This window comes from Ooceraea biroi, chromosome 12 (genome assembly GCF_003672135.1).
Source record: "Ooceraea biroi isolate clonal line C1 chromosome 12, Obir_v5.4, whole genome shotgun sequence".
Taxonomy (NCBI): Eukaryota; Metazoa; Arthropoda; class Insecta; order Hymenoptera; family Formicidae; genus Ooceraea; species Ooceraea biroi.
This window is the reverse complement of record NC_039517.1, coordinates 6445600-6468254: the sequence shown is the minus strand read 5'-3', so window position 1 is coordinate 6468254 and position 22655 is coordinate 6445600. Positions and strand designations below refer to the sequence as shown.

General features: G+C 41.0%; 1 protein-coding gene across 3 annotated transcripts in view; it reads left to right on the top strand.

The window, feature by feature from the left end:
- The window catches only part of LOC105280544 (dipeptidase 1), a 63103-nt gene extending 44566 nt beyond the window's left edge, over positions 1-18537 (top strand). For 2 of the 3 annotated variants that reach the window (XM_026974459.1, XM_026974458.1), the window contains exons 7-9: positions 11275-11451; positions 11575-11659; positions 16935-17098. In XM_026974459.1, the coding sequence (XP_026830260.1) occupies positions 11275-11451; positions 11575-11659; positions 16935-17014 (342 nt within the window). In that variant the 3' untranslated portion in view covers positions 17015-17098. Of the gene's footprint in view, positions 1-11274; positions 11452-11574; positions 11660-16934; positions 17099-17775 lie in introns of those variants that run through there. The other variant, XM_026974457.1, reaches the window with a different exon arrangement.
- The last annotated feature ends 4118 nt before the right edge of the window (positions 18538-22655 follow it).

Here is a 22655-nt window from a genome sequence, read left to right as displayed (position 1 = left end):
GAGCCGGCAAACTGCGTTCCGATAATGACTCCGTCGATCGCGGTTTTCTTATTTTCGAAATTGCAGTTTCGGCGAATGGACGCGGGAGTCGCAGTATGGGGCTCGTTTCGATGCTTGTAGAACGGATAAAGGAGGAAGTTTAATAGAGGAACTCTCATGAAACGAGCATCGCGGCAACGGCCAGATGGCGAGCTTCCGATTATACCGATGTGCAGCAGGAAACGGAAAGAAAACTTTTATACCATTTCGCAATCTCTTGCATCTAGGGGGGAAGAAGGGACGGAATGTAACAGCAATATTAATTTCTCTGTTGCACTGCTTTCTCGGGAAATGAATAAACGAGAACGTTACCGTCTTCTATCGTCAACTTTGGACACACGTGCCACGTTTTATGTCAATCGGGATAACGAGCGATCGTTAATTTAATATTCCAAGCCGAACGCGTTGTATCAAGGTCCACACGTAATCAAGCGACGGGAACGTTTAATTAATTAGTCCGATTACAAGCTTTGCGGAGTGTCGTATCGAGGCAACTGTGACTTTATTTGCACAAGACTCTCGGAAAGTTCATACGATCTCAAGCATGAGCTGTTGCGAACGGATATCCAGTTTGGGCGTCGTCGGACGTCGATAGCCAGCGTAAACCTTATATCTCGAGTACCGAAACATCTGGTCAAGCAAACGTTCAAAACTTTCCGTGGCCGTGGACACGGTCTCTGTCAAGGGGCAAACTCGACACCGATACGATTCGGTGCCCGGGATAGTCGAGAATCCCTCTCCAGCTCAGCAATATTCGACGCAATCAATTCGGTCGGTTGGTTGGCTTAACTGTCCCGATATTCCGTCATCTGGGACAGTGTCGAGTCGATGTGTCCGTTCGGAACAATCGAACTGACGCGATTTAATCTACTGAATTTGTCGATGAAACTGCCGCCGTCGTGTTCGACGGTGTAAATGATGTTTCCTCCGTGGGAACTGGACATCTCGCCGCTCATCTCTCCCTAAATTAAGTAAAAGTATCGATCCTGATTTCTGCGCGATAATATGACGGATGCGTTTTGATTTTCCATATTCCGCGACTTTCCAGCGTTGTCTAATTATTTCTCAAACTCATCTTAGAGGGATGTATTTCGAATTTTTATTGAAAAATTATAGATATTTTAATACCTTCATAAGAAGATGTGAATTCTAAATTAAGCTAAAAACACGTCGCTAATAAATAACGAGGAAAAATAAGGCAAGTTATGCATAAAATGATATATTCCATGTATGAAACGCTCGCGAATATTCAAAACGGAATGGCTCCTCGAATATTCAAGCGCTTGAGAATTCGTCGACCTTTTTCAGTTTCTTTCATGGTGCTTTCCGCTTCTTAACGATGAAAAAGGGATCGACCTAGCTGCAAGCTGGCTAACTGTGCCTCCGTTGAACCAAGAGAGCCGAGACATTATAAATCTTCACGTACCGTGAACCAACCGACACGCTACTAAAACCGTGAGAGGTGATGCACATTATCTGTGAGACTTTACGACAGATTTTGTCGGTCTTTCCTCCCTCGTACACGCTTCTCTTCTGCCCTGCTTTCTTCTCTCTCTCTCTCTTTCCCTCTCTCTTTTGCGACCCATTTATGTCGTGTCCGTCTTATCTACGTATCGACACGATTTCGAGTAAATAAGTCTACATTCGACTCGCCTGCAGCGAAAAAGGAATCGGGCGTTTCCCGCTTCGAGTCACGGATTACAGAAAGCACGGAGGATTCACTCGACCGTAAAAAAGCTCGCGATCAAGATGAATGGATGAAGTAGAATGTTTTCCAGGGAGTTTCCATTTGGAAATCTACTGGAATAATTCAGATGTAGCTTTATGGCAAGAATAACAGTCATCACGTAACAATACAAAGCAGAAAAGATACAGCCACAGCAACGTTTCAGAAAACTTCCTTCAGGCGAAAAATAAACAAGACTGTTAACGACTATTCGCGAACAACTAATCGCCCTTATTCAAATTGTTCAAATCCATCGGACATGTACTTTCAACCTCTGACCTGTCAAAATTTTTACTTGCGAATAAAATATCTAATAATTTTTCACGTAGGCATTATTTCGCTAAATGAGACAAAGAAGCAAGAGAAAACGCCTCGTAATTCCACTTGCAAATCAGCGTTGCATTTATGCGATTATAATTAATATCATTGAAAAAAAATACGACAACGCGAATATAGATGAGCTTCTGAGTTCAGTGAAATCGAACAGGTCTGTTCGCAGGTTTGACGGGTGATTTTATATATCCATTCGGAGGCGTGCGACACGTGGTGAATAAATTTCAGTGTGTACTCTTGCACATGACATTCGCGTAATACGTTTTGACGTGCGTATCTCGATGCCCCCCGTGTAACAATGCGGAAAGAGTGTACTCCTTTTCCACCCCGTTTCCGCCCATATTGCGAGCCCATATTGCGAGCCCCGCTTGCTCACCGGGGGTTTTATATATGATCCCTCGCTTTTCTTTTATGCTACGGGCCGATATCCGCATCATTTCTCACCTACACCCGAGCAATAAACAGGTCTTCAAGCACCCGCGGAAAATTCCTGGCGATACTTTGGAAGTAAAGTTTAAAAAAGAAAGCCGTCAGATCCTCTTACTTCCGTGCCATAAGCGAGCGTACCTTTTATCGTTTCTGATATTTCTGATCTCTTTGATGTTAAGCATCTTTCGACATTACTGTTGAATCGTTATTCAACTGTATCGCGGACAAGAGACTTTATTACAAGCCTTTATTACGTTTTAGAGCAATCTTTCTACCAATTATTATTGCTTCTTTACTCTCCTGTATATTTCCTGCAACGCGTCAGTTATATCACGATGAAATTTCTTTCATCAGATAGCGATCTGTTTCTAGTCTAGTAAATTTAAAAATATTTTTATATTTCTACCGATACGTAATGTAACGTTTGCGCATAAAAGCTGCTCTATACATTTGTTCCTCTTGTATAAATGCGTGAAATATATTAAGAGAAACATCTCTCGCGAAAGCGCAGCTCGCCTAGTAAGCAATGAAGCAGCGGTGTGTACGGAAGCTGCCTTTTACGAGAAAAGCACCAGGATCCGATACCTGGACCATTTCATCCTCGCTCCCTTCCAGTCCATTCCCCTCGACCAGGACTGGGTGATCGTTCTAGTGGGAAAACTTTCGTAAAAGGAAAACGTGTGCGCGCGCGTGCACGACTACTACAACTTACACTGTAATAATGTAACGAAATACGTAAACAAGTGCAGAAGCGCTGAAGAAAAGAAAGGAGAACAGCAGCGCGCTTTATACACAAGTGAAACGTAACTGCGACGTCGGGAATATACACGAGTATCTTCCATCGTTTAATAGTACATCTGCAAAATCCTGTTTCGCTCTGTAATCGTTACCTAGAATGATATCTCCGAGGAAAACTCGTCTCTACGGTCGCTCCGCGGCGGAGCGCGCGGATTCAACGCCGCGTAAAATGGATCTCCTAAACGAGTGCAGCGAGTACCGCGAAGACAATACTTCATTTGCAGGAATTTATTTAATTATTTTCTGGAATTCGATTAACATCATCCCGCCGCATCCTCGCGACCTCTTCTAGAATAGTTCGCGCGCGAATTCCTTCACACGTTCCCGCTTCGAATATCGATGCGCTTCGAAAGAATAATAATAGCTTGCAACTGTAAGCGGCGAGAAATTCAAGTATGTGTAAAAAATATCGAAGATCGTGATGGGATTCGAAAAAAAGTTGATCTTTTTCGGGAAGCGAATTTCCATCTCCCGACTTGTTTTCACAAATTTACATATTTATGCTATTACTTTTTTTATAATCGAATAAATTGAACACCGCGGCTTCCTCGAGATCGACATTCACGTTGCTTTCGGCCATCTCGATCTTCTGGATGATCTCTATGGTATCAGAGGTGAAACGATTTAATAGGCTATCCACAACAGCGGTATCGAAAGAAAATAGAGGGCGACTATCGTGCCTCCATGATCTGCCACGTACGCGAGAGCGGAAGATAGCTTCGCCCCGGTCTGGGCTAGGTATCGCGAAAGAGGCACCTCTTTCCTCCGTTATATCCCGAAGCTACGTTTTCCAAGCTTCTACGTGACCCCTTGTATCGACGGGACGTGTCTGGATCCCGCAGTGCACTCACACGTGCACTCGACACGTGCACTCACACGCTTCGAGAAGCGATCCGTCGAATCCGATTCGCATCTCGCGTGCATGCGCACGCCAAAAGTGGCCGATATCTACGGATCGCTTCTACTCCGCGCTAAAAGCACACTCAGTCACACCCCGACGCTCTTGCTTAATTGCTTCGGCAAAGCCCTTACCGCCGAAAGCACCGGCTAAAATCACGGAAAAGGAAGCAGGCGCGGCAGAGATCACAGGTTTCGCCAAAGGGCGAGTAACTTTTTTTGCGTATCGCTCGCCTTTCATCCGAGCACCCTTAAAGGTCCATGGAAACCTCCCTCGCTAAATGATAACGTTAACACAGTTAAATGATATATTGGGTCATTAAGTATGAAACTTTACAAATAGAACATAAACTTTTGCATTTTTTTGCACATGGACATGATTTATTTTCAATCGAAGTATGCGCCCATGTTATCTACACACTTCTGCCATTTTAGTGGTAGTTGATCTATGCCTCTACTATAGAAGCCAGGAGTACGGGAATCGATGAAGTCGCGGAAGGCTGTTTCGACTGCCTGTTGAGAATTGAAGAATTGTCCCACCAACAAGTTGTCCAAATTCCGGAAGAAGTGATAGTCGGTAGGTGATAGATCTGGTGAATATGGTGGATGACGGAGAGTTTCCAATTCCAACTCCTGTAGTTTTGCCACGGTCAGTCGTGCAGTGTGCGGTCGAGCATTATCATGCAACAGGATTGGCATTGACCGATTGACCAATTTCGGTTGTTTAATAGCAAGTTGTTGCATCATTTCGTCCAGTTGCTTGCAATATACTTCAGCCGTTATCGATGTACCAGGTTTCATAAAGTTGTAGTAGATAACACCTGACCTGGACCACCAAACAGTCACCATAAGCTTCTTCTGTGTAATGTTGGGTTTCGCGTGATGTCTCGGTGGTTCATCAGCGTTCAACCACTGATGTGAGCGTTTACGATTGTCGTAGAGTATCCACTTTTCATCGCAGGTCACAATTCGATTAAAAAAAGATTCATTTTTGTGACGGGAAAGCAAAGAAAGGGAAGCCTCTAGACGTTGCGCCTGCTGCGCATCGGTCGATTCGTGCGGGACCCATTTGTCCAACTTCTTTATCTTACCAATTGCAGCTAAATGAACAATATGGTGGGTATAGAAACATTGAATATCGATGCCAATTCACGTGTACTTTGAGATGGATCGGACTCTACTACGGCTCTCGAGTGATCATTATCCACCTTCGTCTTTGGTCTTCCACGTGGCTCATTAGCGAGGCTGAAATCTCCATCTCTGAAGTTTTTGAACCAATTGCCCACCGTTGCTTTAGTAGTTGAACCTTCACCAAATACAGCGTTGATATTACGAGCTGTCTCCGACACTGTGGTTCCACGGCGGAACTCATTCATAAATCACACGAATTTTGGACTTTTCCATGGTTCTATAAAAAAGAATCCACCAATAAAACTAATGAAGATATTTGAACAAACAAATATGACATTTGAAGAGCGAACATACATCTATCACACTAACCTAACCTGATACTGACGTCTGGCGCCAAATTTGAGGTAACAAATGTTAAAGATGGCGCTTTTACATTTGTAAAGTTTCATACTTAATGACCCAATACTACCAACCGCAAATTACGCAGATCTCACTTTGACGTACGTTACTGCCGAAGCGCTTCACTTACTCCATGATTAATCTCCTTCCGCCCTCGGTTCGATGAAATCGAATGGGACTGTAATAAAAGTTGCAACAAAAGAGAGAGAGAGAGGGGGGGGGCAAGGGGAGCTAGTGATCATGGTGATCAGAAGCATGATTTATTATGGCACATTCTATTCCGGACTTTCGGAGGAAAATGGATTAATATTTCGCGGAAAAAAAAGAGTCGGAAGAAATGCACTGTACGTGTGAGGAACAGCCGATAGTATTTCTTTCGCGGCACCATTTCTCAGCGTCTTCGACGTAAGAGCATTAATCGCGCCGCGTCGAGATACTTGTCTCGCGTCGTGAGCCCCGTTGCAGACGAGGGGTATTAACTACTTACTCGACTTGGCGACGTTATCAATATTGCGCACAGCACCCATTCCCTTAATTTCATAAAGTTCGCGCCCCATCGTACCACCCCGCCATCCCCCGCTGCACATTTACCGTTCGCGAGACTCTACGTATATAGCGCGACTCTTTAAAACTGCATTATCGTTCCACTCTCGGTCCACTCGATCTTAATTCCCAGGATCCGCGGACTATCTCGTAGACGCCACTAAACTTTCGAACACCGTCCCTTTATTAACTTCCCCGCTTTTTACTCTCTCTTGTCCCTTATCGTGTGCCGCGCGACTTCAGTTCTTACCTATCGACGAACTTCAGAGGGGGCAGAGACGGGGCTGCAACCAAGATCGATTTTCATTTTCAAACTGAGAGTCGCTCGGAATGCAGATAAAACTTCATCCGTTTTGACATAACGGTAACACGAACTCGGTCCTCCTCCCTGATTTACCCCCGTCATATTACCCGCCCTGCTGCATTGAAATATTATCGGAAATCCCGGAAACAGCGCGCTGCCTCTTGCAAATCAGAAATGGAATAATTTGCAGTCAGCGGCAATTCGTAATTCGGTCTCGCTCGACAGTAATATCGTCACTTATTTTTCGACATTTTATAATTGCATGTAACATTATATGTCTGTATATCTATGCGAATAAATTAAGTACAAACGCGACGGTAATATGAGTCAACTCTCTGAAACGAAAACTAAATACTCGACTGCAATACAGAAAACGTGCATGTCGATTTATACGGATCGGATTTCCGCGGATAGAGTCCTGCGGAGAAAAAGAAAGCTGCGGTGGTGACTTGGGTGACAGTTTTCGCGACAGTTTCCGAATTAATCCGCCGCAGCATACAACAGAGTCGCTCGCCAGAAGAGCGACGTAGATGTTCGCAAAGTCGCGCAATATGGTAGTACAGCTGGCCGATAAGTTTCCGAGAGCGTTATGGGTTGACCGGTCACCCTTTTGAGGCCAGCTGCGAGCTTGTTCTGGGAGTTCGCATCTAAATAGTCGGTGGGGCGCCGACAGTTTCGCAAACTAGAAGTTGGACGATAACGGCGGTCGCGGATGACGACGGCAGAAGCGCGGGTGTCGCACAGCGGGTAAGTTTTACCCCGAGAAAGAACAGAATGACCATCCTCCAGCCATCCGCTGGCCAGTCGTCACCAACTTGAATCAATCAAAGCGAGAGCATATACGTTCTCGTACGTGGCGAACAAAAGGCGGACAGAGGCTCGCGCGCGTTTCCCGTCTGATCCGTTCCCGACCCGCTCGGATCACCGCTGCAAAAACTTTTGACATTTCGAACCGCGCAATTTCCTATGCAACCAAAGCGAGATGCCGCCCGCTGATCCTTTGTCTCTGCGAGAGGGGTCGGAATAGAATCTATCTCGTCGGAGATTTGGCTAGTCCGTTTCGATCGAGCAGATCCTTCGAGTGGAAAATGCATCCCGGAGAGCGACGTCAGGGCTGCAGAGGTTGAAACCAGTAATTTCAGAGAGTCCAATTTTGGATACTGCGGACTCGGTGGGTGTATGCTACTCAGAATGACTGACAGTAAAGTGAATACGATGTACTTTTCGTGCTACTTTTCTCTGGTAACAAAAATTTTCGTGATATTAATATAATTTGATATTAATATAGATATTAAAAATTTTAACATACGCGGTAAAAAAATTAATATAAAAATCTCAACTGAAGATGTACATTCCGTGATTTTCATTTCCAAGTGTAATATTCTATAAAATTTTCGAACTGATTTGAGAAAGTAATTTTTATAATTATTTCATTTCGTTGGAAAAAAAATAAAAATGATCATTTTTATTAATTCCAGAGAAATGTATTTATATAATAATGCAAAAATTCTATCAAAGAAATATTGTAATATTATATCTACACTGAGTAGATATCTCTTATTCTCGTGTGGAATTCATAATTTTGAATTTATGGAGAAAAAATCTGAATAAAGTTAAAATTGAAGTAATCCAGAAAAAATCCATGGAATACTCTCTGTCGATTGAATGCAATTACAAGTTGGAGAAAATTTATTTTGATTTGCCTTGAATAACTAGTGACAAAACTGTATGAAATTCCGATCGTGAGAAATTAGTTTGATCTCAGGGTCGAAAGTTGAGGTCAAGGAAAAGATTAGACACTGAGGTCGAAAAGGAATGAATAAGCATCCCGACTGCTTCTTCGGTTTTCGCTTCGAAGAATACCTGAGGGAGCAATGAATGGAAGAACGTATCTATGATACGAGTGGATACCTTTCAAAAGGACTCATGGGAAAATGAAGCTTATTCGTCATCCTGTCGACCGATAGGTCGTACCAGCTTCCACCGTCACTACCACCTTAACACACCCCGGAGATTCTCGAGGGTGAATTCTTCCAATAACCAGAAAAAATATATGTATCGTCGGGCCTTCAAAAGAAATAAATTTACTATGAATGTGCTTTTGGGGAAGTAAGCTCATAGCTTTAGGCAATAATATCTCCTACAAGAGAGAGAGAGAAAGTCCCTGCTAATATTCATCAATCAAATATTTATGTATACATGTATCCCATTTACAATTCGTAATTTTATTTCCAGATAATTTAGTTATACATAAACTTTATAATTATATATCCACTCTTATTGATTTAACGAATTTTAAATCATCGAGAACTCTAGGCAATATGCCAAATAACAATATAAATATACCAGAACTAATCGGAAAAAGAAAACAATTTTTTGACTAGAACTTTTTCAGTTATTGGTCTAAAGGAGTTTCAATCGTCGAGAACTCTTCGCAACATGCCAAATACCAATATAAATATCCCAGAACTAATCGGAGAAAGAAAAAATTTTTGGGCTAGAACTTTTTCAGTTATTGGTCTAAAGGATTTTCAATCGTCGAGAACTCTTCGCAATATTCTAAATAACAATATAAATATCCCAGAACTAATCGGAAAAAGAAAAAAATGTTAATGGCTAGAACTTTTTCATTTATTGATTTAACGAATTTTAAATCATCGAGAACTCTAGGCAATATGCCAAATAACAATATAAATAGTACAGAACTAATCGGAAAAAGAAAACAATTTTGCATAGCGCGCGCCGGTGTTGTACTAGTATATAAAATTGTAAATGCAGATATACAATATACGTTTTGAAAAATATAATAAAAATAATAAAACAACATCATTGGTTAAAATGCTAATACGAAAGAACGAGAGGAATTACACACACACACACAATGGATCGATCGCGATTGTTTCGTTTGATCTCGTTGACAAACTTTACCGTAAATTTCATTAAAATAACGTTCCTGAATAACGGCAAGGTGAAAAGTCTGGATACGTCACGAATACACGGAATACCTCTTCAGGAAATAAATTGCTTGAATAATGGAAAAGAATCGCTTGAGCCAGGCTTACGCATCTTCGTCCTCATCTCCTTTCCTCTCTTTTCATCAAGGCTTCTCCGACCAACAAAATCATTCTATCGCAAATCGCATGTCACTCGCACGTATCCAATCCAACTACCCTTTTCTCTTTCCGCGATGCTATGCAACGAGATTTTTCGCGAACTTCCTCAGATTCTGAGAATTTGCTCCAGTCTTGTTGAAGACAGATTCCGGTTACGTCAAACGTATGATAAGTACATCTTCGAAGAAATCGTCATGGTTAAACCAATAAAGCAGTATACAAATCTGCTTTATAAATGTTCAATAGTCAAAACTCGTGACACGTTTTTCACATGGAACGGATTTTCGAAGTGTTGACAGATAAATAGAGAATATTTCAAGGCTTCGAAAATCCGTTTCGTGCAGTTTTCCTGGTGCCTGAAGCATCCACAATGAAAACAGGACGGAAGTCACGCTAAGAATCACGACTTGCAGAGAGAGAAAAAAACGCAGAGGTGTAACTATGGCGAAGCCGTGAGAAATAAGAAAGCTGAGAAGGAATCCAAAGACGTTCAGTTTATCACGTTGCCAGTTTAACAAAGCATTCTCGTTTAACGGAGATAACGTTCTCTGCGTAGCAAAGAAATTGGTATTCGTGCGACAACTTGGCTCCTAACAAGGATGACTTTTCCGTGAAAAGAGTTCAGCACGTTTCAATTCTTGTCAGTGGTTTCATAAAAATGTAGATATAAGCATGTGCCGAAAATATCAATGGTTTCTCTCTATAATTTCGTTTATTTACACAATATATTTATATATTCCTTGTTGCAAGTATAATTTATAATATTGTAATTATAAAACACATAATTCGAATGTTACTTTCATTTTTATTATATATTAAATTGTAAATTAAACTAGAAAATTTCTAGATTTTTGTTTTATGTGAATAAATTTGTCATATTAAAAAAATTCTAAAAATATTGCTCGGCAACTTACACAATACGTCTGCATAAATCTAGATACTGTTCTTATCATATTGATTAGCGGATGCAATACTAGAAAATCCGACGTTTCGATTTATTCTATGGACCACTATCCCTTGCATTGGCATTCTCCTCGAGGTTGCAACCCCAGAAAGAATTCGTTCTGAAGTTCAATCCAGCCCGCGCAATAAGTGTCACTGACCTAACGTGCACGTACTATAAACTCGTTCCACTACTAACGCGAAATTTAATTCGAGAAGCAACCCAGAGAGGTACGTAACTAACCCTCTTCCGGCTCGAGTTTAATCTTAAGAAAGTCACGAAATAAACGAGAAAAAAGAAAATACTCGAACAGTCCATCCAAAATTCGCCAGGACGACAAAATCCCAAAAATAAAAACCTTTCTAAAGATTTGCGTCATTAAATCGTCATCGAGGTGATCCCGTGGATCGGTATTCGGCCGTTTTAATCAGGATTAGTGTCAGTTTCTCACAAGAATATTCAAGAGATGCACCGAAAGGCATGCCGCCTCTCGGCAATCACAAAGTCCAAAATCCTTCCAAGCATTTTAATCTGCGGTGTCTCGATGCCATTATCGCGAAAAGCTGCAGGTCGTGAATATCGGAACTAATATTTAACATCGCATCATGGGAGTTTTCAGAGTGTCGTGCTCGAAATGAATCGACTTGGGATGATGGTGGATCTCTCTCACGTCTCGGTGCCCACGATGCTGACCGCCATGAAAACGTCGAGGGCGCCAGTGATTTTCAGTCACAGCAGCGCTCACGCTCTTTGCAATTCCTCGCGAAATGTGCCTGACCACGCGTTGCGATTTTTGGTAAGTAACGAAACGGAAAGAATAAATGTTTAAAATACGAATAAATCATTAAGTAATAAATCATTCTTGTCTAATTCAGTGAGAGCGTTCGCGTTAAACGTAACACGAATATTTTGTTTACAGGCGCAGACCGGTGGTATAGTTATGGTATCGTTCTATCCCCATTTTATCAGCTGTGACGAAAAATCAACGCTCGAGGATGTAGCAGGTGAGCAATCGATGCGATACAGGTTGTTCGATTCAATTATTAACAGTTCGTAGAGTGATCGTAGAGCCGCAATATCAGATCCCGCACGTTCGCAAGAACACGTATTATTTCATTGGGCTGTTGTTTACACAATGCCGCACAATGTGTTAATAATTTTCTAGAATCCAACTAGCTGTATCATACTTGTTTTAAGCTTAATGGTTGTTTCTCAAAATAAACAATTCCATTATTCTGGGATTTTTTAAATAATACAATACATGTAACGTGATCCGATATCCGATAAAATCCGCTATTTTTCCCGTGTTTCCGTTCTTGTTTCTACAGGGTGTCCCGGGTTTTAACCGACAAACTGCGGGAGCATATTCTACTAGTGGAAATAAGAAAAAAATTCTTATATCGAGTTTGCTTAGAAATGCTTTATTACAAAGTTATAAACCAATATTGAAAAGAAATATGAGATAAGTAACAACGGAACATAGTGTAGAATTTGGAAGGTCGAAGATGTTTATGTTATGTGCCCATTTGCAATTACGTAATTTGGGTTCATTTCGACCTATGAATGAATATGATGATGTTCGTTCAGCTCTAAGCACCGACGACGCTCGGAAAGAATCTTAAATCTTCGCCAAAACAGCTGGATACAGTTAGACGGTTGTCCATCGCACTATGCTAGACAAGTTAGAAACTGGTTAGATGAACATTATGCTCATAGGTGGATTGATCGAGGAGGACCGGTTTTCTGGCCTCCAAGATCGCCCGATTTAACGCCTCTTGATTTTTATTTATGGGGAACTTTAAAAAATAAAGTTTACAGTACAGAAGTAATCTCGCTTGAAGATTTAAAGCAACGAATTACTAATTCAGTTACTGAGATGCAACAAAATTTTCAGGAATGTCGTACCGTAACAAATTCTGTACTACGTCGATGTCTAGCTTGTATCGATGTGCAAGGACAACATTTTGAAATGCGTCACTAAATCATTGCGTAGATAATTTTTATTTTTGTGAAAAAATCCGTTGTTACTTATCTCATATTTCTTTTCAATATTGGTTTATAACTTTGTAATAAAGCATTTCTAAGCAAACTCGATATAAGAATTTTTTCTTATTTCCACTAGTAGAATATGCTCCCGCAGTTTGTCGGTTAAAACCCGGGACACCCTGTATATGTTCCGTCCGAAATGAAACAAAAACGTCGTTAAATAAAATGAGACATCTCTTGTTATATGAGCAAGCAAATTTGTCACTTCTGTCTCTTGATTTTAAGCACGGTAATCATTATCGTCTCCGTTTACGTCTCTGGATGAAAACTGATTAAGAAAGATACGGAAATCGCATCCATTTTCCGCAGTCTCTTTTCACGACCGAGGTGTTTTCCGTGAGTAAGCCACGGCTTTCAACGTAGACGCTGCAAAACGAACATCCGAAGCGTTTTGCTAGTGAAGCAACTAGAGGAGCATTCCCGTTGGATGCCAATTCCTGCGGCTTGCCGTCTTATTTGCATTATTATAGTGCGGCGCAAAGTTTCGAAGGTATTAACATTTGAGACCGCACCAGTAATGTAAACGGCTGTGTATATATATCGGATACAATTAGGCATACGCGAGAATGGAATTTTAAACAAGCTCGCAACTCAGACGAGCTCCGCGATTAAATTAGCACTAAATGCGATAAATTCCTCATTCCAAATTGCCAATTTAATATATTCAATAATCAACCGTCTTGCCGCAAAAAGAAAGAAAGAATAAAATTCTCTTGCTGTGCTGTTAGCGATACAACTTTTTCGTACGCTCAAAGTACGCGACGTTCAACAAAGTTATCTCCGTGCTTTTTCGCAGCGTGAAGAATGTGTCGCAAAACCAAAGTCCACGCGTAAAGCGTAATCCAAAGTTCACACGTTGCGCGGTTCCGAGTGCATCCTGCGAAAACCGAGCGTTTTGCAGGCACACGTGACAAAAAAGCGAAACGGCTCTGACGTTCTCCGTAGATGCAGCCAATTCTACTCGTAGTACCAAGCCGCGTCGCTTTTTGCAGAGGCGCAAATGCGAATTCTGATCTACGAAGAGCTGATCGTGGATTCCGTTTATTCCGTTCCCCGTGGAATTCCGACCGCGAGAGAAGACCAGCAGAAGACGACAAAACTCCAGTAATTCTTAATCCACGAACATAATAAATGCTGCACAATAAATTCTTTAGTTTCGTTCATTTTTCTTTCGCGTTAATCTCCGGGATCTGGCAAACCGGTCCGGAGCGCCCGGGAAATTTGTAGTTTTCCTAGGATCGCGATAATCCACGTCTCGTAGTTTCTCCGGTATTTTCCACGAGAATGAGCAAACGTGTGAGAAACGTCATATCCCGCATATGTGACCACCGCGAAAAGTATAACGTGTCTCCCATGTGCGATAACGAACCTCGAGACGCGGATTAAGAGGTCGTTCAGATTGCATCATGCAACGCCTCCCACAATGTCTCGATTGTGCAACAAAAGAAGGAACAACGGATAATTGCTAGTACCGCACGCCGGATGGCCGCGCATCGGACGAGGCGTAATCGGGCATGGCCGGGTGCCTGAATAATTGTTTCCTTCCGCACGCCGCATCTCTAATTGCTTTACATCGGCTACCACGGCCGCGGAGAAAATTATGTCCACCACGGCGGAGAGCGGGCAAGAAAATTATGCGAACGCGGGAAGTGCGTTATGCACCGGGTGGGCGGTAATAATTTCAGGATTGCAGCGTTTGCCCAGCGTGGTCATTCGGCCAGTATTATACGCCGGTACACGCTTATGATTGATTCGCGCGAATTCTCCCTTCGCCCTATCCCCATTGCCGTTGCTCTTCCCGCGGAGCGTGGCTGATCCCATGGTGACCATTGCTACTGCCATCGCGCGTTGCAACAATCACCGCCGGTTAATAATAACCAGCACGGCCGCTCCATCGCAGCCCGCAATTCCCTGCATTACGTTTGTTGAGTAACTGTTCTTTGTTTACCGTGTAAATGCAATTTTCTCGATTTGAGCCGCACGCTGGAACGCCGCGCGCGAAAGCACGATATCTACGGAAGTTACTTTCGATCCGCAGCCGATGTGTTATTTAATTCTTTGTGTCCGGTAATTGTATTCGCTGTATTCGCACTTGTGTTTCAGCATTGGCAAATGAAATTCAAGAAGCCTCGCCAACGTGTTCATATAATCATCACACCCATCTGTTTTCTCTCTCCCTCTCTCTCTCTATTCTCTGTTTTCTGTTCTATGTCCAAGTTTCAATCGATTGGCAAACTACAAAATAGTATTTAATTGGAGATAAACTAATAATTTAGTTGTATGTGATAGTATCAATCTTTCTGCAGATAACAATGCACTTTTGTTATTTTAAACGTGATTACGTTTTATATGTGTTTCGCACGCGCAAGGCATCAAATGCCTCGTATTCCGTGTTCTCTCGTACTCTCGTATTCCGGACGATATTTGCACGTTATTCTACCAAACAAATGTTAACCGCGTTTGTTTACGTCGTACATGCAAATCGAAAGATCTCGGTAGCAACCTGCTAATGGCGCCAACTGTTACGATGCACGGAATGCAATGCAAATGTGACCACTTCCGTTTATCGTACACATGGCAGTCATGCTGTAAAGTCGTCTGCATCTTTAATGGAAACTTGTAAAGATCGCAAACAACTCTCTGTTTCCTCGTGTCCTCAACCGGAATCGTGATTTAAGTAATTCTTTTAATTTCGATAAATACAAGACAAATTTGTAACGTTGTTTGTGCAATAAAACTCAAGATTCTCGATTGACGAAATTTTATTCGAGGATCTCTGCATTCGCCACACCTACATGATTTTCTGTCCGTATCGAGTAACGATGTGTCTCGGCGAATCACGATCAATTTCGAAAGAGCGCCCGCGTCATGCCGGACTGGTCGACATATAATTTACGACATGATGGAGATAGCCCGGGTGGAGCACGAGATCGACGCCGCGCCAACATGAAAATCGAAATTTGTGACGTTTCTGATGTGTTCCGCTTCGCAGCAGCTCGTGCTACTCTAACAAAATTGCGGTTCACTGACACGCGCGCGCGCCGTTGCTCTATGGCTTGATCGGCTATGAATTATGTCATCTATCCGATCGATTATGCATGTCGCACGTTCGTACGAGCGGCATGCCGTTATCTGTTAGATACATTGAATCTTAAATGCCTTAGCGTTCGTTAGAGTACTTTCGTATCGACGCATCGACGGATACCAATCTCAGACACGTCACGGCCCGCGGTTGTGAAATGTTAGAGCGGCCTTTTTCCTCCCCGGCAATAAATCCAACGAGAAACGGAATTTGTTTATAATTCTGATGAGAGCACGGAATTGTCTTTCACGTTTTGTGTCGCCGCGAATGTAAATTACACCCGTGATGCATTAGATCACCGAGGTGTAAATTGCACCCACGCACACGCGGCCATTTCCGAGTTAACAATAACATCCGCCTGACGGATATGCAAATTTTCATTGTTTATGCGCACATTCATGATCTCATTGTACCTGCTCAAATTATTATTCGATTTTATCCATCTTCGCGCGGGAGGGTTGTATATTTCCAAAATTTACGTAGTCATGGAAATTGCATTTGCAAACGCGATTACGCGAAGCCGCCGATAAACAGAAAGATACATTCTCCATGCACATCTGAATGTAAATCGAAGATTAACAACAGATTTCCGCGAATCTCCTTCCAATTTCTTTTTCACGGCACGATCACGGTAATTGCAAATCGATCTGCGGCGTCCCACCTGGTGGTTTTGCATAAATGGGAGAACGAGTTCGCGCAAACATTAACGAATTCTTTATCCAACCTTATCAAACGCGATATGATTAATTAATGCACGTTCCGCAAAATTGTATCAGCGCGATTGTGACATAAAATTATGATAACCGGAACGCAAGCACGTACACCACGTACAGGAACGCGCGACATTATCCTACATCAAATATATAAAAATGCGTTGTCACGCGGCGAGCAACAATGCAGCCGGATGAAACGTATAAATGCAGGTAATTTTCTTTGTGGCTCGTGAGCAGAATACCGGTCGTGTATTAGTCGTAGTTGAAAAATAGCTCGGTCGGCATTCACCGGGCGCGATAGTCCGCGGTTAGGGTGGCGAATGTAATTTTTCTCGTTACATGGCAAACGACCTGCGCGTTCGTACATCGCGGCGCATTACAGAGCGCATCGGATTACGACGATTACATTATACGTGCAATTTTCTTGATATGTTGCAGAGCACATCAATCACGTGCGGACGATCGCCGGGGTGGATCATGTCGGCATCGGAGCTGGATATGACGGGATCAATTTGTAAGTGTAACCATACATCCGAACGCAAACATAATTATGTGCTGAATGTGCGAAAAAGTGTGTCGTCGCTGAATAAAAATGCTCAAGATGAAAGAAACGTGGAAAGAGGTTCTATATTCCGTCGAATATCGCAATCAACCGTTTGAGTGCCGAGGGCAGTCATGGGAACGTATGCGAAAAGTGCAGCCGTGCGGGGTAGATTTACCATCGATGCGCTCAATTTCCATCGTGACTCTCAGAATTTAATTATTCGTCATCGATACACTGATATATCGATGCTCGTTTTACGTTCTCATAGAAGATCAATTTTATCTTTGTTTGTCATTTGTCTTGTAGCATTGCAAATACAAAATGGAAAACGAAAACAAAATGATCGCCGGCACTCATCGGATGGTTAATTGAAAACAACAGTTAATTGACCCAATCAATACGAAGAGATCATAACGTGCGATAACAACTGTTTTAATAATTTCAAGTAGCAGCAACTGCTTTGTTCGCCATTATCGGGCACGGGTATGATTTCCTCGCCAAGTGGGAACAACGCGAATTCGTAAGCGGGTTTCCTTTTGCGCGCCAGTTCTGCCGAGCTGATTGCGAACTAGTACGTGCAAACGCGGAGAAGTTTTCGGCTACCTTTGGATGTAGGTCGGGGGTGTAAATCAATACGTACGGAGCTACCGATCATTTGCGCGACTCGAAGACACAGTTAAAGTCCGCACCGGAAAATTTATGAGAACAGAAGGTATTACCGGTTCTCGATTTTAGATGATGACCGTCAAGGTGTGCAGCGCGCAGAACGTTTCTCGACCGCATGTATTTGAAAGCAGAGTTAAAATACGGAAGGAACGGCATACAAGAAAAATGTTTAGTCAATGTGGTCTCATAAATATCTCTCGAGGTCCATCATTTCCCAACGTCGGCGGAAAAACTACCGGTACCAGTGCATTTTTAAAGAACTCCATAAATAAAATCGTTCTCGTGAGATACCCGATAGTATTCAACCGTTTGTTACCGACCGGCCGGCATTATTCTCTTCCATTATTCCCGCCTTTGTTACGCTTTTCACGCAGTTTGTTCAGCGCAGAAACGACTCACGGGCTTCTTCTTTGCCGCGATAACTCGAGGTGAAGGGTAGACGGAGTTTGCTAAGTGGACGTGAGAATCGAGTAAACACGCGGGCGAGCATCGAGCAACCCCTTTTGTTAGAAATGCCGACCTCTTTGTGGCACGCGCACGTTGCTGAAATCGCAGCCTCTGCCATTAAGCTGCACGAAAAAATTGACAAAGCATGAAGTAGTCGGAGTGACGAGCCGAAGAAAGAAAACGAGGAAGCGCTGAAGAAAGAAACGAATGATGAGAAACCGCAAGTAAATTGAGGACAGTAGAACACGACTAAAAAGTTGTTGAGTTTCCCCGGATTCCGCATAAAAATGTACCTAGTTGCATCTGCTATATATGGTGGAGGATTGAAAAATAGTGTGGATGCATCGAGGCGTGATTTGCAGACCAAACGATAAAGAAGAAAAACGACGTAAAAGGTATGCCGCTGATCGAACCATTGCGATATACAGTTTTCCCGTATTTTTGTCCAGCGACAATATCGAATACAAATGCGGGGAATCAGAAAAAATAAATACGTACAGCAGCGGATATGGTGCAGCGCCGCGCGAATAATTAATGCACGTAACATTCCTGTTTCCTTCAAGCGAAAAACAAACTTATAAATTTTTAAGAAGTTAATTTGTTAATCTAATATGTAAATTCGAGCTGTCCACGCAACATGTAATGTGATAAAATTGAGGTATTCATGTGCTACGGTTTTTAACATTATTATGCGGTAAGCTTTTATTTATTTTTCACGAGCAAATAAATTGGATTGAATCGTGAAATCCAGGCAGAAACCACAAAATGGGCAACGTTTAATAAATAAAAGTACAAATGATTAATTATTGATATATTGGAAATCAAATTCTCCTCGAAATTTTATTTTACTGTATAGACTATTTTCAATTTTATCGTAAAAATGTTCGATTTCCGAACATTAAAATAAAGGCACGGATATAGGATACTGTATCATATTTCTGATCAATAAAATTTTTACATATAGATTACTTACACGCCTAAACTTCCAATATTATTGATAAAATTGTTCACATAAAATTTAAAAAAAAACGTGAAAATGATGCAGTCGTACCTTAATATAGTAACATATTTACCAAAACATTTTTTGGTGAATGAATTAATTTTAATAGAAACACTTAAATTTTATATCACAGAAATACATATTTCTCATTTCTGAAATGTTTGCTATATAAATATCATGCAATTAAAATCTATCAAGTTTATGCGAAATGACCTACATGCTTCATATTTTCTCTCATTTCAATTAAATTTATTTAAAACTGGCACCGCAAACAGAATTGGCCTGACACATATTGCATTTTATTTTTCTTTCTATTGCGATATTGCGTAAAGATTATTCTCTCCTTCATTCTGTTTAATATGCGAACAGGCACAGCCAGAAATCTATAAACTGTTATTATTCTAACAATAACTAAGGTTGTTCTAGATTCTCTCTCGTCCGACAGAAATCATTCTTAAGCGTTTCAAGATTCCTTCGTGAAGGCTGAGATTTCTGAATACGACGGTTTCGAGAAGAACGACATAAATGACAAGGGTATACCTTGTGGGTGGCAATATAGGAACTGGAATCTCGAGAGAGATGTCGCATCGGAATGAAAACAATGCTCGTTTCCCTCGTACTTTACTTCCAGCTTCTCGCACTACAGGAGAAGGGAAGTTTAATATCTGCCATGGCAATCCAGTCTAAAGTTAAAGCCTGTCATGCTAGAAAAAATATCTTATGCCACTACGAATCTTCTGGTACCGTGTTCGCGTGCTTGTCAGAACTTACACTACAAAAAGGGAATATGGGCGCATGGAAAATCCAAAGAAGAAAAAAAGAGGCTTATATTTGCTGTCTTCTTTATTTCATAATGACCACGGAAAATGAAAACTCTAGAAACATTGATGGTTTCCAATATCTTTCCTGGCGAACTTGTGAAATATAAATGATCGACTGAATTTTTAGGGGGCGAAACACATTTTATCCGCTGAACAAGCTGCTCGAACTCGCCGAGGACTCACCTCAACTAAATTCGATAACGTGCTTCTATTATAGACAAAAACTGTTCTCTCTCGCAAGTATATTTAATTTCGAAGGTAAAATTACGTTATTTCCGTGTCAGGGAGATCACGTACATGGCGGAATCGTACGGCGAAACGTTCCGGCTGGCATGGTTAAAATTTCAACGAGACTATCGCAATATCCGATACGAGCATAGAACAGTGAATAGATCTTTATAAAATATTTTTTTGCTTTTCTAACTACTACTACATAATGTAAGTCTGCATAATTCTTTCCATTTATTTTAAACATTTCCTTTTATCTGCGGAAATAACAGAAAAGAAAGTCATCCAACATTTAATCACATATGTATTTATAACATGACTGTATAATACTAAATTGGGTAAATTTTAGAAAAGACGTTTAAAATATACAGGGTGGCCCATTTAAATTTATACAGTCGATTTTTTAAAAAACTAAAAGAGATAGGAAAAAATGTTTCAGACAGACATGTCACGATTTCGAGGGGGACATAAGATGATACCAAAACTCATCTTGAAGATCATTTTAAGGACATAAGATGACATTTTTCGGAAAAATGTTTCAGACAAAAGTTACTTACTTTTCGATGGAGAATAAGAATCTGCAATAAAAAGTTGGGGTTTCAATTTAAGAAATTGAAGGTGATCTTCGCGTGACCTTCAACGACTATTCAAGGTCAAACCAATGGTATCATCTTATGTCCCCCTCGAAATCGTGACATGTTTGTCTGAAAACATTTTTTCGTATCTCTTTAGTGTTTTAAAAATCGACTGTATAAATTAAAATGGGCCACCCTGTATATATAGGGTGAGGCACCTAAAACAGGCCACCTGAATATCTCGGCTGTTATTGGTGATAGAAAAAAATGTGTCAGACCAAACTTGCATGGTTTCGAGGGACACATAATTTTTTCTAATCGTTTTTTATTAGGTCGACGCGTAGAGGTCATATGAAGGTCAACTTCGTTTTTTTAAATGGTATGATATGTTTTTTTTAACGTACCATCTAGTAGAGCGTTTGAAGATGCGCACATTGATCTACGGGTCAAAATTCATTCAAGGTCACTGAAGGCTAAAATGTCTAAGTGCTAAAACTTTTTCATATTGCCTAGAGTTCTTGCTATTATAAAAACTCTAGAATAAAAAAAATTCTACCTTAGAAATTTTTTCTTTTCCAAAGAAGTTCTGAGTTGTTCATATCATTATTTCTTATATTGCTTAGAGTTCCCTGCTATTGAAAATACCGTAAATTCAGAAATAAAAAAGTTCTCGAGTTTAAAATTTTTTTCTTCTCAGAGCAGTTCTGAGTTGATGATATCATTATTTTTTATATTGCCTAGAGTTCTCTGCTATTGAAAATACCGTAAATTCAGAAATTAAAAAGTTCTCGAGTTAAAATTTTTTTCTTCTCAGAGGAGTTCTGAGTTGATGATATCATTATTTTTTATATTGCCTAGAGTTCTCTGCTATTGAAAATACCGTAAACTCAGAAATGAAAAAGTTCTAGCACTTCAGTGACCTTGAATGATTTTGACCCGTAGATCAATGTGCGCATCTTCAAACGCTCTACTAGATGGTACGTAAAAAACCATATCATACCATTTAAAAAAACGAAGTTGACCTTCATATGACCTCTACGCGTCCACCTAATAAAAACTATCTAGAACAAATTATGTGTCCCTCGAAACCATGCAAGGTTGGTCTGACACATTTTTTTCTATCATCAATAACAGCCGAGATATTCAGGTGGCCTGTTTTAGGTGCCTCACCCTGTATAATACTTATATAAAACATATAATAACACGGAATTCTATAATGGAAAATTCGATATGCAAAATATATGTAAAATTCGATACAAACATAATATTATTTATTTTATATTTTCAATGATAAAAGATATCTAGTTTTAATACTTAGGAATGTCTTTCTTGAAAATGATTCTCGATAATGAAGATTTGCGAATGAGTGTGATTAAAACTTCAAAACTAAAAATTTTCCTATTCCTGTAACTTTATAAAATGCATTTTATGTTAAACATTCCACTGTTTTTCCTATGCTTTTACACACTTCCACGCGCTGTATTTTTTGAATTCTTTGAAACACTTGTTCAATAATTTATGATCTATTCTTCGTATTCTATAATCGCAATTGCCGTAGTACTTGCCACGCGAGGACTTGATGGTCGCATAGAGCGAGCTATCGGAACCACGCTTCATGCGATCGGCAAAGTCCCCGTGCGTTATGCGATTGCAGAAACGCGAAGTACCTTGAGCTCGCGCGGCGAATGGGCGTAGAGGTTTCCTTTCTTTCCTAATCGCCTCCGCAATAGAACAAAATTGCGTCTCGTACATCGTTTAATCGCCCCGGCCATGTACGAATTAGCTGTAAAAGGGAAAATACTGCGAAATGCTTCCCCGTGGGGAAGCATGTCTCTCTCTCTCTTTTTCTTTAGAATTTAATCCCATTCGCCGATTATG